At 40.7% G+C, this 15,657-nt stretch overlaps 1 protein-coding gene across 5 annotated transcripts in view; it reads right to left on the minus strand.

Annotated features, from left to right (window-relative positions):
- Positions 1-10,354: 10,354 nt before the first annotated feature.
- The window catches only part of FAT1 (FAT atypical cadherin 1), a 112,324-nt gene continuing 107,021 nt past the window's right edge, over positions 10,355-15,657 (minus strand). For 3 of the 5 annotated variants that reach the window (XM_075091332.1, XM_075091329.1, XM_075091330.1), the window contains exons 27-29: positions 15,589-15,648; positions 12,770-12,805; positions 10,355-11,827 (exon numbers count right to left, since the gene is read on the minus strand). In XM_075091332.1, the coding sequence (XP_074947433.1) occupies positions 11,202-11,827; positions 12,770-12,805; positions 15,589-15,648 (722 nt within the window). In that variant the 3' untranslated portion in view covers positions 10,355-11,201. The remainder of the gene's footprint in view (positions 11,828-12,769; positions 12,806-15,588; positions 15,649-15,657) is intronic. The other 2 variants (XM_075091331.1, XM_075091333.1) reach the window with 2 other exon arrangements.

Genomic DNA, 15,657 nt, shown 5'->3' on the forward strand with positions numbered 1-15,657 from the left:
TTCTCCCTGCCCCCCTCATCCACATTGTCATGTGGACGTTTTACAACTCCCTGCTGAAAATTTACTTCTGTGCATTAGACACTGCGTGTTGGTATGAAGGGGTTAGTAGGAGCGGGTGTCCTCAGTGCCCTGGGCTACACCTGAGGGCTGGGTAAGGTTACAGCTGTGAGACACAGGTGTAGGAAAGGTTGGTAGCCTTCATTTGGAAACAGGCAGAGGGGAGAAGGTTTGCTGGGTGTAATTCCTCCAGCAGAGGTGAGATGTTAAGGGGCTGCTTGTCTTTCTGGAGTTGTGTGGGAAGTGGGAATCCCACAAGGAGCTGCTTTGGGGGCTGGCTTGAGGAAGGGAGGTGAGCCATCAGCTACGTGGCAGCATGAGAGGCTGGACTGACCAAGGGGTAAATATTTGTATTTCCTAATTTGGTTTTCTGAAAAGGAGGTGGGGAAGATGTGCGTAAGCATGATGGAATGGATATTAGTCTAGGTCTTACTGTGACTTGCTTCTGTTGGTCTTATTACTGTCCTATAGAAGAAACGTCATAATGCTTTTTTGTTATTGTTAATGAAGCAGAATCTGGACTACCTATTGTTCCTTCTAATGTGTGTCTCCGATCAGTATGTGCAGTAGTCAGGACTGTGTGTGGCAACTTTCTGACAAGCCTTTATTAATTTGCTTTCCTGTTTAAATCCTTGTTATTTCAGAGGAACGGGGTGGTCACTGTTTCATCCTTACTGATGCCTGATCCCCCAAAATAGGAGGAGGCACCCCTCTGCAGCTGCACCAGCATTTTACTGGTATGTGAATATCAACATGCACTGAAGTTCACACATAACAGTGTTCTGTAATTTTAGCTCTTGTGAGTAGTGTGTCGGATATTTCTCCTACCCAAGTAACACTAAGCACAACTGGGTGTGTAGACCAAAAGGCTGGGTGCAGCTCCTTCAGCCTGAGAGGCTGACAACTCAGTTGGGCCAGTTCCTGACTGGATAGTAAAAACAGAATAGCAGAGACATCTTTGAACTGATACTTTAAACACAAGGGACCAGTCTGGTGGTGTGATGACAAGTTAAAGGAGAAATTGCAGTCACCTTGAAATTCGTTTATATTTTAATTCTAGCTAGGAAAAATACTTTTTAGATGTATCATAAAACTTCCAAGTCAGTGTCAGATGGTAGTTACCCGCTTGTCATGCAACTTTGGTAATATAAATAATAATAAAGGTAGTATAGCTCGAGGTGTGTGAGTGCCAGGTGAGGAGCTCTCAACTGAGAGGCCCTTGGGTGCCTTTTGCCTATCCGGTGTAACACCCTGTGCGTTCGCTATGACTGCAGCTCTCATGCCTGTTACTTTTAAGTCTTTATGTGTTTATTTTCCCCAGGGAAGAGTCTTCCTTGCTAATTTTTATACCAGGCAACCATGACAATCTTGCTGCCTAGCATCTGGTTTCACTAATTCAGGCTGGCATGCCATCTGTACTACCTAAAGGTCAGTTCAGATGTTACTTGTAATTCTGTGGCTTCTTAATAAGCAGCATAGTAGTGGTACACTGATTCTTACTCCCTGATAACAGTAGCAGCAATCTAAATCCTGTACAAAAAAAAAAATAATCTATCACCTGGAAGAAACCTATATGTCTTATAGCTCGGGAGCTGCCACTGCATTTCTGAACACTCTGTTTCATTGCTCTGACATAATGAATTTTGCTTGATGTTGGTGCATGCAGTGATTTCCAAACCCCCTTGCCTTGATTATAACAGTTAACAGCGGCCCCTTGTGATAGCAAGGGGAGCTTTTGCCATTCAGGGTTTCCATACAAGCAGCAATGGTTAAACAGGCTCCCAAGCTGCTGCTGAATTCACAAGAACTAGGAGAAGGCACTAGTACAACTCCTACACCTTTATTAAGTACTCCAAACGCTAAACCTGTTGTCTCTTTTGTGGGAAATCTTGATAAAAACTCTACTTTACATAGAGGGCTTTGGGTTGGTTTGTTTTCCCCCTTCCCCACCTCCCTCCCCTTTTTCACTTTCAGAATCAGAGCTGGCTGCTGTGTAAATCTGTCTTTCAGGAAATACTCATCTGGTTATCTTTGAGTAGTAATTCTAAACTGATATTTTTACCTGGATTTCTATCCCTGTTCCATAGCTATCTGAAGGAAAGCAGAAATGTTCAGCTTTTGTCCCCTCACGTTGAGTACACTCCTAACATCACAGTGCTCATGTGAGACCTGCTTTTACATTAGATAAGACTAAGCTGTTTGGATGAACATTTTGATAATGGTCGTGTTGGCAGCTGCTCTCTTGTCTCTTGTGTGTAGGAACAAAGAAAACATGAAAGGATTGTATAGAGAATCAGCAAATGCCCGGACTGGCACTACGTGATTAGATTCAGTTCTTATTTCACAAGCAGCAGACCAGATTGTCTAGTTTGACAGTATCAATTTACCTGTTTGCTGCTGCTTCTGTTACTAGTATTTGCATTCTTTCTTAAATGCTGCATCCATGGGAAGCTGGTACCTGGCTCATCTTACCTGGCATCCTGTCTTTGTCAGTGGCCAGTCTCGTGGTCCGGAGGCAGTTTTAGTTGGCTGTGCCACAGGTAACATGGTCCTCTGATCCTTAAGTGCTTTAGAAGTGTTGAGTCAGTGCTATACTGTCTTTGATGTTGTTTGTTACCATTCATTAATATCCTTTTATTGTGTGATTTTTCATGTTAAGCTATTAGAAAGCAGTGAAACATCTCAACTTTTCCCACAGTGGACATAGATGCAGCGGGGAAAAGAGCTGCTAGTCTTGAATCCGCTAAGGTTCCTGTTACACCTTGATCTTCCATTAGTTGTATATTTATAGATTCTCTGGCAGAACTTTCTGCTTTTAATGTGTTTTAAAATGAACTTTATTTTCTGATGTCTGCAAATTTTTCCTCAGACACTTCTGGGTGATCTTACCCTGCACTGCACTTGCCAGAGTTTGTTCCTTCTTATTTTCCTCACTTTTGTAAAACTTCAACCTCCAGAAGTTCATAGCCTTACTTGCTTCACTGTTGTACCTTGCCAGTCTCCTTTTTGTCTTTCAAGTTTTGCTGAGATAAATGGTGCAAGCTTGCCAATATATCTTTGTGAATCTGTGCTCCATGCTAAGAATTGCCTTTTAGCTGCCTCTCTTACCCCCTTTAAAAACCTTGCTCACTTTTGTGTGTTTTTGGATGTTTTTGATGATGGCAGTAAAGTTTTGGCTTTTGATGCTCCTGCAAAGTTTTAAAATTAAACTCTCTCACTAAATACTTCAAAAGTATTACTCGTTGGTACTGTGTAATGCAAAGGACAAATTCAAGAGCTGCTTTAGATCTTAGGGGCTCATGGTATCTTTTATGCAGTGAAGGAGTCACTGGCAGGGCTCAGGTTGAAAGATACTTCTTGTACACCCACATGATGTACAATACCAACACAAATGGGAACTGGAGAGAGGATAGGTACCCTACCTGCTTTGAGGCAGGGTAATATAGAGTTAACCTTATGGTAAATGAACAATACATCGGAAGCATGGAGCAATTAAGATATTAATTGTGAATGACTCAAATGCTCTGTTTGAGAGGATTCCTTCTTAAATTTTCTCATCTTCTCTGAGCATCTGTAGGTGCTTGGCTATTAATGAATGTTGATGTGTCTAGCTATTCTTAATGGCAAAGCCTCCTTAAGCACAGTATAAAAATGACATATCTTCAACCTGGTACACTAGTCCCCAGACATGTACTGAACTGTTCAATATAACCTCCACACCTAGAGCATCCTCTTTTGCTAACTTTGTATAGAGATAAACAAAACTTGTTTGTTACAAGCTTTCATTAAGACTCTAACCCTGTTGTGAGAGATCAGCCAAGATGGACACTCCTGAGTTCTTTTAGCTGAAGACCATTCTCTTCTGTAGGGGACACTAAAATGGATTGATATAAACAAGTTTCTGGCAGAGCGGTTAAATCAAGTATGAATGTGGGGGAAGATTTTTCTGACTTTTCCCAAGGAAAGTGACTAGTTGTAGCCAAAAGGGAAGAAGGACACTCCCCACCCCCCAAAAAACAGACACATAAAAAACCCAAAACAACAACAAAAAAACAACTGAAAAATCTTAAAGAACAGAGGTGCTTAAAATAACATGCTTCACTCCCCACATAGGGAAATAATCTCTGACATTTTCCTGGTTTTGGCTTTGATAGAGTTAATTTTTTTTCCTGGTAGGTGTTAGTGCTGTGTTCTGGATTTAGTATGAGAATAATGTTGATAACACACTGACATTTTAGTTTCTACTAAGTAGTGCTCACACTAGTTGAGGACTTTTCAGCTGCTTGTGCCCTGCCAGTGAGAAGCTGGGAGGGGGCACAGCTGGGACGGCTGACTCAAACTGGCCAAAGGGATATTCCACACCCTATGACATGATGCTCAGTATATAAACTGGCGAGGTTGGCTGGGGGTGGACCACTGCTCAGGAACTGGCTGGGCATCGGTCAGCAGGTGGTGAGCAATTGCATTGCATATCACTGGATTTGTATATTCTTTTATAATTAATATCATTTTCCCTTACTTTTTTGTCCTATTAAACTCTTATCTCAACCCACAAATTTTCCTTTTTTTTTTGTCCCCCAATTCTCTCCCTCATCCCATGGTGGGGGTGGGAGGGGGAGTGAATAAATAGCTGTGCGGTGTTTAGCTGCCTGCTGGGTTAAACCACAACAGGCATTTGAAGCACAGCATAACTGTATATTTTCCTTGTTTGAGGGGTGACTCGGTAATATGTGAATCCAGTACAGTGTGAGCTGAATGTCAGCCTCTTAACGTGAGACCTTTTCTCCACGGGTTTTAGCGGTATTCAGCCCTCCCTCTGTGTGCTTGTGCTGCAGGGTTAAGAAGGGATGGACCTCTGCTGATCTGCAAAGTGGCTGTAGGCTGTTTAGTAGGGGTTTGGCAGCAGGATTGATTAGCCTCAACTAGAACTGAGCAAGTGGCGGGGAAACGAACTGCTGTCCCCACGAGACTGAGGAGGCTTAATCTTGAGTCAGCCTCACTTCCTCATAATGTTTGATGGGATTTTTTTTAGGGTCGCCAATAGGGAAGTCATGACAGCAATATGGTGATAAATACGGATTCTAGTCTCCCTGTTAAGAAGCAATTATTTTCCTTCTTAGGAAGGCTATCAAGGGCAGCCCTGAAAGGTTTGCTATCTCCAAAGTAAGATGGGACTTGTCTTGAGACACAGCTCTGCATTTAGCTCTCAGAAAAGCTTGCACACTGGGCAAGAATTAGCTCATGCTAAATCAGAGGAAACCTCTAGGCTACAAATTTAAGTGTCTAAAATTTAAGACATGGCCTATTAAAAGACTTTGAAACTGTTATTAGGATATATTTTCTTGGACTCAGAGCAAAATGTTTCTCTGCCTCAGCTGCTCTGTATTTTTAGTAGCTGTCTTTGATTTTTTTTTTTTAATTCCTCACGTTTTGCTTCTGTGCATGTGTGGCTCTGAGCGGATATGTTTGGTGTTCTGTTGTGTGTGGTTTTTTTTGGTTTTTTGTCATTTCTGTGGGTTGTGGCGTTCAGTTTTTGTGTGGTGTAGTTTTATTCCTGTCACGGCGGTTTTGTCGCTCTTGTTTCCTTGGGACACAAGGTGCATCTTTTGTCTTGCCCAGGTTAGATGGGTTTCTGGCTTCCTCAGCAGGAGCTCTTCAGGTGGGTAATCAGTGGAAGATGTGAGTTTAAGCACTTCAAGTATCTAATCTAACTCAGGCAAAGTAAGCTTTGCTCTCCTGTTTTCTAGGTTTTTCTGAACAGCTACACTAAGTTTTTGGAGGTCAGCTCTGTGAAATTTCAGTGAGGCAGGACAGTGTTTGGCTTTAAAGCAAAAAAACCCTCAATACATACAATCAAGCACCAGTTGTTAACAGGCTAATTGCACTTTTAGCCTTTTTCTCTGTGAGTTGAGGTCTTCCACCCCCACCCCATCCCCCCTGCCATGAAACTTGGCCACTGTAAAGTATTAATTGTCTAAACAGGAGGCACCTGAACTTTTATGCTATAAATTACTGTCAGTGCTTAAAATTCTCTAGAAGATAGAAAATTAGAAAGCAAACTTTTTGATGCAGCAGCACAATCTTTCCCTGTGTGTTTCTTCAAAGTTAAATGCAAGCTCTGAAAGCAATTCATCCTGCTTAGCATGTTTTCCAAGTGGTACCCTGGGGATTAACGATAGTATGACTCATTCACATAATTGGGCTTCTCAGTGCTTTTCCTCACACTGAAGGTTTCTACTCCAAACATTGAAGAAAATAAGAAATGGAGAAATGAGCATCTGCAGCAAAAAGTTCAGAAAAGCATATGGCTCAGCTTTGCTAACTCTAAATGAAACTGTTTGCTCTTGTTATAATGGTCATCATGTCATGTTCTTACTGACAGCCTTGACTCCTGCATGGCTGCTGCAAATGCTGAGCTCCTTTGTGTGTGACATTTCAAATTTATGTTATGATTGGAATGCTTCTGTGGATCAGATTTTAGCAATGGATGTTGGGCATTGGTAATCAGTAAGCTTTTAATTATCAGCAAGTTTAGAAATTTATTTACCTTACATGAGGGGAAAATAATTCTAATAAGCTTTCTAAGTTTTCTCTTAAACTTTTGTCTCTAAGATCAAAGCGAAGAGCTCACTTTCCTGCTTTGCAGCTGTGCTGGAGACTGTGCTGAGCTTCCCTAATTTTTCTCCCCCATTCCAGCTGTGGAAGAATGAGTAATGCTGCCAAAATCTGCATCTGCTTCAGTGTGCTTGGTTTAATGGGGATTTCATCCTTTTAGTATTTTTACAAAGGCTTGTGTGGGCTTGAAAGCTGTTTAATACTAAAAATTGGCAAGACCTATGAAAAGCGAGGCACCCACCTCCTGGCTGTCTGACTTCCGTGTGCGGAGTGTGTACAGAGCTTTGCTGTGAAGTGTGTAGACTCCTCATGAGGAGGTTTCGGGTACCTCGGTGCGGCAGTTAGCAGCTGCTGTTTAGTGTGCAGAGCTGTGACCTGGACAGAGCTTGTGAATACAAAGTCAGGAGTCATCCTAGGCACTCTGGTGAACTGCACCTATTCAGCCCTGGTCTCTGTCTGCAGACAGCCATGGCCCCTGACGGAGCATGGACTAATCCCTGCAACTGTCTTCAAAGGATTTACAGACAGATCCAAGGTGGAGGTGGTGCATTCCTCCTTCCCCCTCTGCCCCAACAAAAGGGTGGATCTTGGGTCTTGCAGTTAGAGACCGATATTTTCTTTTTTTTTTTTTTGGCTTGACCAGATTCAGATTTGTATCCTTTGAGCAGTGCAGGAGCTCGTCTTAGACTTGGTTGCTTGGGACAGTATTTGTTTCATGGAGGCAATGAGTAAAGCAGGGAAGAGTGGAAGAACAATCTGAGTAAATCTCCATGGAGGAGGGGCCAAAACCTGGTACCATCTGGTCATGTTTTTCCTTGTAAGTGGATGCCTCTATCCTGGAGTCCTCAGACCAGGTGTGAGCATTAAATATTGACTGAAACTTTATAGGGTTGTCTGTCATTGTTTCTACCTCAAATACTATTAATCGGGTAGAACTGCAGTTTGTTCTCCCCTCCCAGGCAAAATGACATTTCATACAATCCAAATAATGTAGAATAGACAGAACAGCAATAAGTTTGACTCAAATCTGCTCAATAAAACATTAAATTCTACTAGCTCATAAGTATTTTAAAATAGAGGGGAAAAAAAAAAATCACTTTCCACATTCCCCTGTACAAGGAAGACAGGGAGTTAACTAGTGTCCAGCAAAGGGCCAGTAAAATGATTAAGGGACTGGAGCATCTTTCATATGAGGCTGAGAGAACTGATTCAGTCTGGAAAAGAGAAGGCTTGGTGGTGAACTTATGAATCTTTATAAAAACCTGGTGTAAAGATATAAAGAAGACACAGACAGGATCTCTCAGTGGTGCCCTATGGCAGGACAAGAAGCAATGGGCATAAATTGAAACTTTTGAAGCTACCCCTGAACATAAATCTCTTCCCGTGAGGATGGATAAACGCTGGAACCAGTTGCCCAGAGAGGTTTTAGCTTCCATCCTTGGAGGTAGTCAAGAGATGCCTTCCAACATCAACTGTTTTGTGATTCCAGGTATTGCTTTAAGACCTTTTAGTAGGGATATGCTAACTATTCAAAAGCTGAGAGATTAAGTTTGTATTTATCTTTAGCCACTTAATGTTTTACCTAACTCCTTATACAGATTTTAACAGTAACTATGAGGATTTGAATGTATGACTTCACTGAAATTCCCTATTTTAAAATGTTTGGCTCCAAAAAGACATCATCTGGCCAATGTTTTTGATATCTTTTGACTCCTATTGAGTCAAACAGCAATGCTCTGCTGTATCAGTGTTTTAATTGGGTTAAGAATGCCACCAGCTTGGTCTTGTGTATTGTTGTAGCTCTGTGTGGGAATACAGGTCTTTAACTGCACTTATTGGACTTGAAATACTTGGTAATAGCTCCTGGTACTGCTACACAGGGAGCATTTGTTTAACATGATCTTGCTTCACTCACCAAATGCAAAGCTGTTGTGGAATTGAAACTTCCTATTATTTCCATAAATGACTACTCTGATGCACCCTTGTCTAATGCTGTGAAGTTAACTCGAGTGTTGCATGTTGCCTAGCAGCACCGTTCTTGTGAGGGGGGAAAAAAAAAGGATATCCTGATACTTTCAACATAAGGTTGTCTTGGAGTCTGTTTGCAGAGTACTGAGACATTGTTCCTTTTGACCATGATGTTCTACACTAGCCTTCAGTTCACAGTACCGTGAATAAAAGTGTACTTAAGTGTTGATACTCCTGTCCTTTGCCCTCCTCAATTTTAAAGATATTTCAGACCTTTCTGTTGTAAATGAGTAACTCAAGAAAATGTATTTGTAGGGTAGGCTTTCATCTTTACTCGGCGTCCTTATCAACTGAGAAATGATGCAAGTCTGTGCCGTGTCTTCCTCTGATTGATTGACTTCTGAGGTTCATTCTTACTGAGAAGCAGATAGAAGAAATCTTGAGTAGAACTGCCACTAACCTTAACCTTCATAGCTCAAGATGAACCTTAAGCAATGGTCCTTCCCATAAAGTACATGACACCCTTTACTCAGTTCTGCAACATTCTTAAATAGCTTTAAAAGGAAATGCTACCTGTGGGCCCAATGTACAAAAATCTCTTCATTATCAGGGTGACTACACCAGCCTACAACCAGAACATTGTTTTAAAACCTATTTATTTTAGTCTTTTTACATACATCATGAGATGCTCACCTGCACATGGGCAAGTTAACACTGAGGCATGTCTGTGCCTGGCTTGTCACTCTGTCCTGTAATCCATCCATTTCCATTATACAGCTGTGAGGCAGGGAGTTTTTCCATTTTGTGCACAGATCGCACTCCAGATGATAGAAATCCAGTACCCTGTTCCCCTTGGTGGGTGGAAGGCCTAGGCTTAGCTCTCATGTCTGAGAGAATCTATTATTATACCTTTCCAGGGTACAGAATTCTATGAGAGAGTAGGAAAAAAAGAGAGGTAGAGCTGAACGAATTCCAGGCTGTATTAAAAAAATTTATTGATGTGCCAGGAAATCTGTTCATAACTTAAAAGGTGTCTCTCATGTCAAAGGCAGAAGAGAGTTATCTTATTCTTCTAGCTTACCATCAGGGCAAATTTATGCTAGAGAACTTTGTTAGAGGCTCTGTTCTTTTCCAGCAAAGCAGCTGGATAATATACAGGCAAACTGTATCCTGTTTTGACTTCAAGGTAAGTGTCTTGTGTGAATTTATGCAAGAAACTGCAATTGAAATATAATTGTGTATTTATCACAAACTCGGAAATTGGCACAGAAATTTCAGCATGCAAGTGTACAATTAAGGGACAATTATTCATGAAAATAGCTATTTGGGTGATTAAGAAAGGAAGAAACTGCTTTGAAGAGCTTGGGTTTTTTTCTGTATATATTTTTGGGGACTTCAGGAAAAAATACTCAGTAATTTACATAGCTGATATTACATGTTTAAAGAAAAATGCAAACTACCGAGAAGGCTACTGAAGTTTGATACCCATCAATCTTTATTCATACTGGCCCGATTACTTTTGAAAACACCATTAAGTAGACACACACTGCCATCTAGTGAGCATCTCTAACACAGCTGCAGCTTGATTTCTGAGGAGAGGAAAATATGTGTTGCTTGGAGCAAGTAACTTAATACAGTACAAAACATACACAGACTTAAAAATGCTGCACCGAATGCTTTGTCAATCGTATATTATATAATAGAGATACACAGAGCAAAGCTAAAGTATTTTATTAATAATTTATTGTCAGTAAGAAAGACTGGCTAATGGTAATTTTTCAGTAAAAACCTTTACAAGACCATTGGATCACAAATATACAGACACTATAAAAACTGTGTCATGGTGGTTTTGGTTCTAAACTGGTATGTAGAGGGTCCCCAACACACTTTCCAAGAGGGAAAAAATGTTACAGTTCTAAAATACAGCAACCCATTTAAGACATTTCCATGTAGCTGACCCAGAAAAGTATCAGACCTAACCTATGTACACGTGGAATTGTGTGAATATGGTTTTCTTTTCTTTTTTTAATAATGAAATGTCAAACCTTAATTTTGGGGGAAATACATACAGTGATGCCCTGATTATAATAAGTCAGGGTGCTAGCTTTTAATGGCACACTAACACCACTAGTTTCAGTGGAAAACAAATTCACAAAATATCTACAAAATCTAGTTAAAACTATTAAAATCAAAACTGTACATAAAATTTACAAAAAAGTAGGAGAAAATTAATTGCATTAGAACTATATAAATATATATCATGCTAACATGGAGAAGTGGTATGTGATTTTTTAACATAGACAATGTAAGTACAAAAAGGATGTTCAGAAATGGCACTGCCAATGGAAATCTAGGAACTGTCCAATTACAGTATGTCGGGAAATGGAAATAGGCTGATTTAGTGAAATGAACTGCATGATCCAATGCCACCATGCCAGTTTAGCTCACTGAAACAAAAGCTCCACTGTGGCTGGGAAAAAGAAAGGAAGAAAAAAAATCTCTTGAAAGTTGTTCTAGAATTGATAAAGTTTATTAGAGTCCAGGCACTTTTGTTGAGCGTGTCAGACTTCTGTATGGTGCTGGGAATCAAGTGGAGGAATTTTCACATCTTCAAAATGACCATCGTCTCCACTCTCATAGTCACTCATCATGACTTCAGACTCCATTTCACAGCATGCTGACACATCAGAGCATGAAGCTGTGGAGGCATACACAGACATGGACATGTTGTCTACAGCGGGTGCTTCAAAGTCTCTATTGTACCCTAATGTGTATGGAGCATAAGGTTCTCTGTAACTGCCGTTGACACCACTGGTTGTGGTCTGAGGTTCTGACATGTCTGCGGGATAGTGATGGGGAAGGTACTGATTTATGTTAAATCTCTGCCTGCTTCTTGTAGAAGAACCCAAGCTACCTACAGCTGGCATGTCTCTGGGTGGCTGTATTGACTCAAACTGGTCGCTGTATTCAGGTGGTAACGGTGGAAGCTCATCAGGTGCAGGGAAGTCATCAGGTGGAGGTGGAAAATCACTTTCTATGTCATAACCGCCAGGGTAATAGTCTGCATCAATGGCGTTTGGATCCGTGTAGAGGGGAGCTGACTCCTCAACCACTTCATAATTTGGATACTCTTGGATACCTGGCAACTGAACACTTGGCATCCAGTCTGACGTATCCCAGTGATAACCTGAAAAGTTAAAATTTTTTTTTAAAAAGTAGTATTAGTATCTTGTCTTCAAGTCAGTCTGAACTGAGAAATCAACACATGTATTAAGACAATGCAATCGCTGTGATTAGGACACTACTTGTTATTAGAGAGCAGTTTGCCCCGGTTCCACAAAAGACATTCAACACGACACAACTTTACATTATGCCATGCATTAGATACTGCGTCATTCACACTCCAACTTTTACATTTCTCAGACATCTCACCTAGCATGGGAAGAGCTGTAGGTCACCTACGGAATGTGCTGTCACAATACATAATGGTATAGAATTGTTCACCGGATAGCAAAGAACCAACAGCCTCCCTGGTGCAGCTAAATTCTTAATCAATTGTTGTTGAGCAATTACAGTTAGGGTCATAATAGCTGCCTGTTTTTCTTCAGAATGTATTTAGCATCCATAAACCATGCTTTTCTTATATAAAAGAAGTATTTTCTAATTGGTGAAGTATCCAGATGATTTAAAGTGACTTTACACCCCTTAACTGAATTGTAAAGATAATTTCACACAATGTTGTTAGCTCCACAGTAACGGCCACACACCTCTGATAGAAACCTTTGACTATTAGTAAAGACATTCCACATTCAAATACAAGAACAAAACAGGAAAAATCAAGCTTAATCATGCATAATGACTGAACTTGATCCTCTCTTGCAAACTCCCCTTGAGTAAGTTTATATTCTTCTGCTGGAAACTAGATGTAAGCCTAATCTCACTAAAAAATAATTGTTTTTCTCATCTGAACACCAAACCGAAAATAATACAAAATTGTAATACGGTGCAAATCTAGTAATCACTGCAGACAAATGCACAGCAAGCAACTGATAGTAAGTCAGTCCATGTTAAAACCAAGTATTAACAGAAATATTTTGGTGAACATCAATGAACTGCATGCAGAAGTCACCTCTTGAATTGCTGAGGTCAGGAACAGCAAAAGATTCTTTAGGTGGCAGAATGAGAAGAAAAAGGAGAAAACATCTGTAGTTAGGAATCAAACAGTAGAACCAACGTAAAGACAAACAATGACTGTCACTACGATGTTCATGCTGCTTTTGCCCAGTTTACTTAGCAGTACTAAAGTTGGCATTGTTTTTTTTTTCCTCCTGGGCTGCTCCTTTGCTAAGCCCTGAACTGCAGAATACCTACGGAGTTAATGTACAGCCCACCTGGGACACAGCTGTGTAGGGGCAAAATCTGCAGCCTGTAGTTTGCGCTAATCCTCATATCAGCAGATTTAGGACTTCTGTTAAAAAGGGGTAACAGAACTTGGTCTGGTTTTTTTCTTTTCTTGTATCCCCCCTTGTTTTTTGATTCAGGGCTGTATCTATTAGGACTTACACTTTCAAGTATCTCATGCAAAGATGGGAACCCTCCCTTCAGTACCCAGCTTGCATACACTGTGCACTAGGGGACCTGGCTCCCTTTGTACAGCAATCCCAACAACTTACGCTCTGCAGAGAACTGTCCTGTGTTATCTGAAAATTTTTAAGCCTTCCTCTCTTCAGGAATCTATATTCCCTATTCAGGTCTGTAAGGATGGGCGATGCCTATCCTAATAGCAGAAGTTTCTCCCAACAACTGATACTTTTATCTGTTCTTGGAAGACTGGAGGGACAGAGGCTGACTCTTGGTGGGGGTGGTGGGTGTGGTGTCTCCTTTTATTTTTAAGCTTGCCTAGCCCAGAAGAGAAAAATACTGTCCACACTAAAAGAGATACCAGTCTGAGATCCGAGACTCTTAAAACACCTCTGGCCTCAGTCTCCAGGAAAAGGTTCCAACCACTAGTGTACTTAGAAGACGACGTTCATTTTTCTAGGGAACCTGGGTACAAAACTAAAGCCAAGAAGCAGGCTGTGGCCTTATTATTTACAGCAGTTTTACCAAGGAGTGAGGAGATCTCGGTCCTGCCCTCTGCTTCTGAGGCAAAGACCATTTAACATAAAATACAGAAACACAAACTAGAACCTGATGTGCCTGCCTTTCTAGGTGACAGTCTGCTAGACTAGACGCATATTTGCTCTTGCACTCAGCATTGTTGATTCGCGTGGAGCTACAACCTTCCCTGAGGAGCAGTGCAGGGAACGCAGGCCCACAACTGTCCTCGGATGAGACTAGCTACAGTTTGTGCTTCCAGGATAGCTGTTGGACAGAACCACTTGGGGAGACTAAAGGAAAAGGCCATCTGTCCCAGAACTTGACCTTGCTGAAGGCTCGAGCAAGGACCTCTGCTGCCCAGACTGGCACCCTCCTGAGGGTGCTCAAAAGCAGAACTCTTTACCTAAGGTGCTTTGAAAGAAGGAATGCTTATTAAGAGTAGAAACTTCCAAATGTTAAGAAGTAGCTGAGTAGGACATCTGTAATCTCTCTATGAGTATTCTGCAATGCATAAAATATTTGTATTTATCTTACAGTGATACTACACCACCAAGCAACACTGTCAACTTTGACTTGAGAACTACACCCATCATTTTAGTTTCTACCAATTAAAGACTCGGAAAATCTGAATAAGTAATTTAATAATCTCCCCCGACAGATTTCACCTCTTCTAGTCTTACAATTCTCCCTTTCGTAAGCACTGAGCATTACAATTTTTATGTGCTGAGGACTATGGCCTATAGGAACACATTAATGTCTCACGTTAATGAACCCACATATAATTAGAAGTCTTTACATTTGCCTACTTTTTTTGTGTGTCTGCATACATTAGACAGGGTGTACTTCAAATAACAAACCAAAGAGAATCTTTAGCTACTGTAAACATTTTTATGTTTACATAAAATGGCTTCAGGCTTAATAAAAAAGTAGGGTTTCCTAGTCTGTATTAAGAAATAGGAAACATACACTGTGGATGTTAATTCAGAAGTAAGCTCTGCAGACTCATGGTCATGGAGTGAATTACTTGTGTATTACTGGAATTTTAAGGATTTTTAAAGTCAATTAAAACAATAGTTAGCATTTGTACAGACTGGCACCTTTAATACTACTATTATTTTGTAAAGAGTTTGTGTTGTCCAGAGTGGTCAGTTCTTAAACGTTAGCAGAAAAGAAATTAAAGTCCATTGAAAATGTCTGCTTTACCTCTTCCTAACTTCCAAATACATACTACACACACGCACAAATATGAGTGTGTACATATATGCACCCAAACATACCTTTTAGGTACTGACGTAAGGCTGGGTAGTAACTAACTACTTAAACTGATAGGTATGTGTATGCCTCTATACCTCCGCTGCATACTAGAAATCAGTTTTTACTGCTAAAGACACAGTCTGATCCAAAGACCAGGGAAGTGCGTACTGGTATCAGACTACTCCCATTCCGCTCAGCTGGACAAGGTGCCAACAGATGTGGGTGGGAGAAGAAAAGGAAGTGGGGGCTGCTGCTTTTTCATCTACAGTAGCACATGTAACTGCCTTTGATGCTGTCTCGATTCTGCTGCGACCTTTAGTACGAATATTTTCAGAGGAGAGTAACCACCAAGATCTTTTTATGCCAATACTTTTTTCCCCCCAAGAAATCACACTTTCAAACCTGACCACAGGGTAGCTACAGCATACACATTAAAATATGAACAGATACACAAAATATATTCTTTGCTAAAACTTATCAGAAAGCGCAATTAAATAATATTTTTTAACTCCCATCTGCTAAGGCTACGTTACTAGAAGACAAACGTGCATTATTCTGCCAAAGCAGTAAATAAATATGAAAACATGTATATACCTTCTTTTTCCACCGAGTCAACAACAGCATTGACAAGGTGTATTACAGTCACTACGGAAGCTTGTAAAA

The sequence above is a fragment of the Phalacrocorax aristotelis genome, chromosome 4 (assembly GCF_949628215.1).
Source record: "Phalacrocorax aristotelis chromosome 4, bGulAri2.1, whole genome shotgun sequence".
Lineage (NCBI taxonomy): Eukaryota > Metazoa > Chordata > Aves > Suliformes > Phalacrocoracidae > Phalacrocorax > Phalacrocorax aristotelis.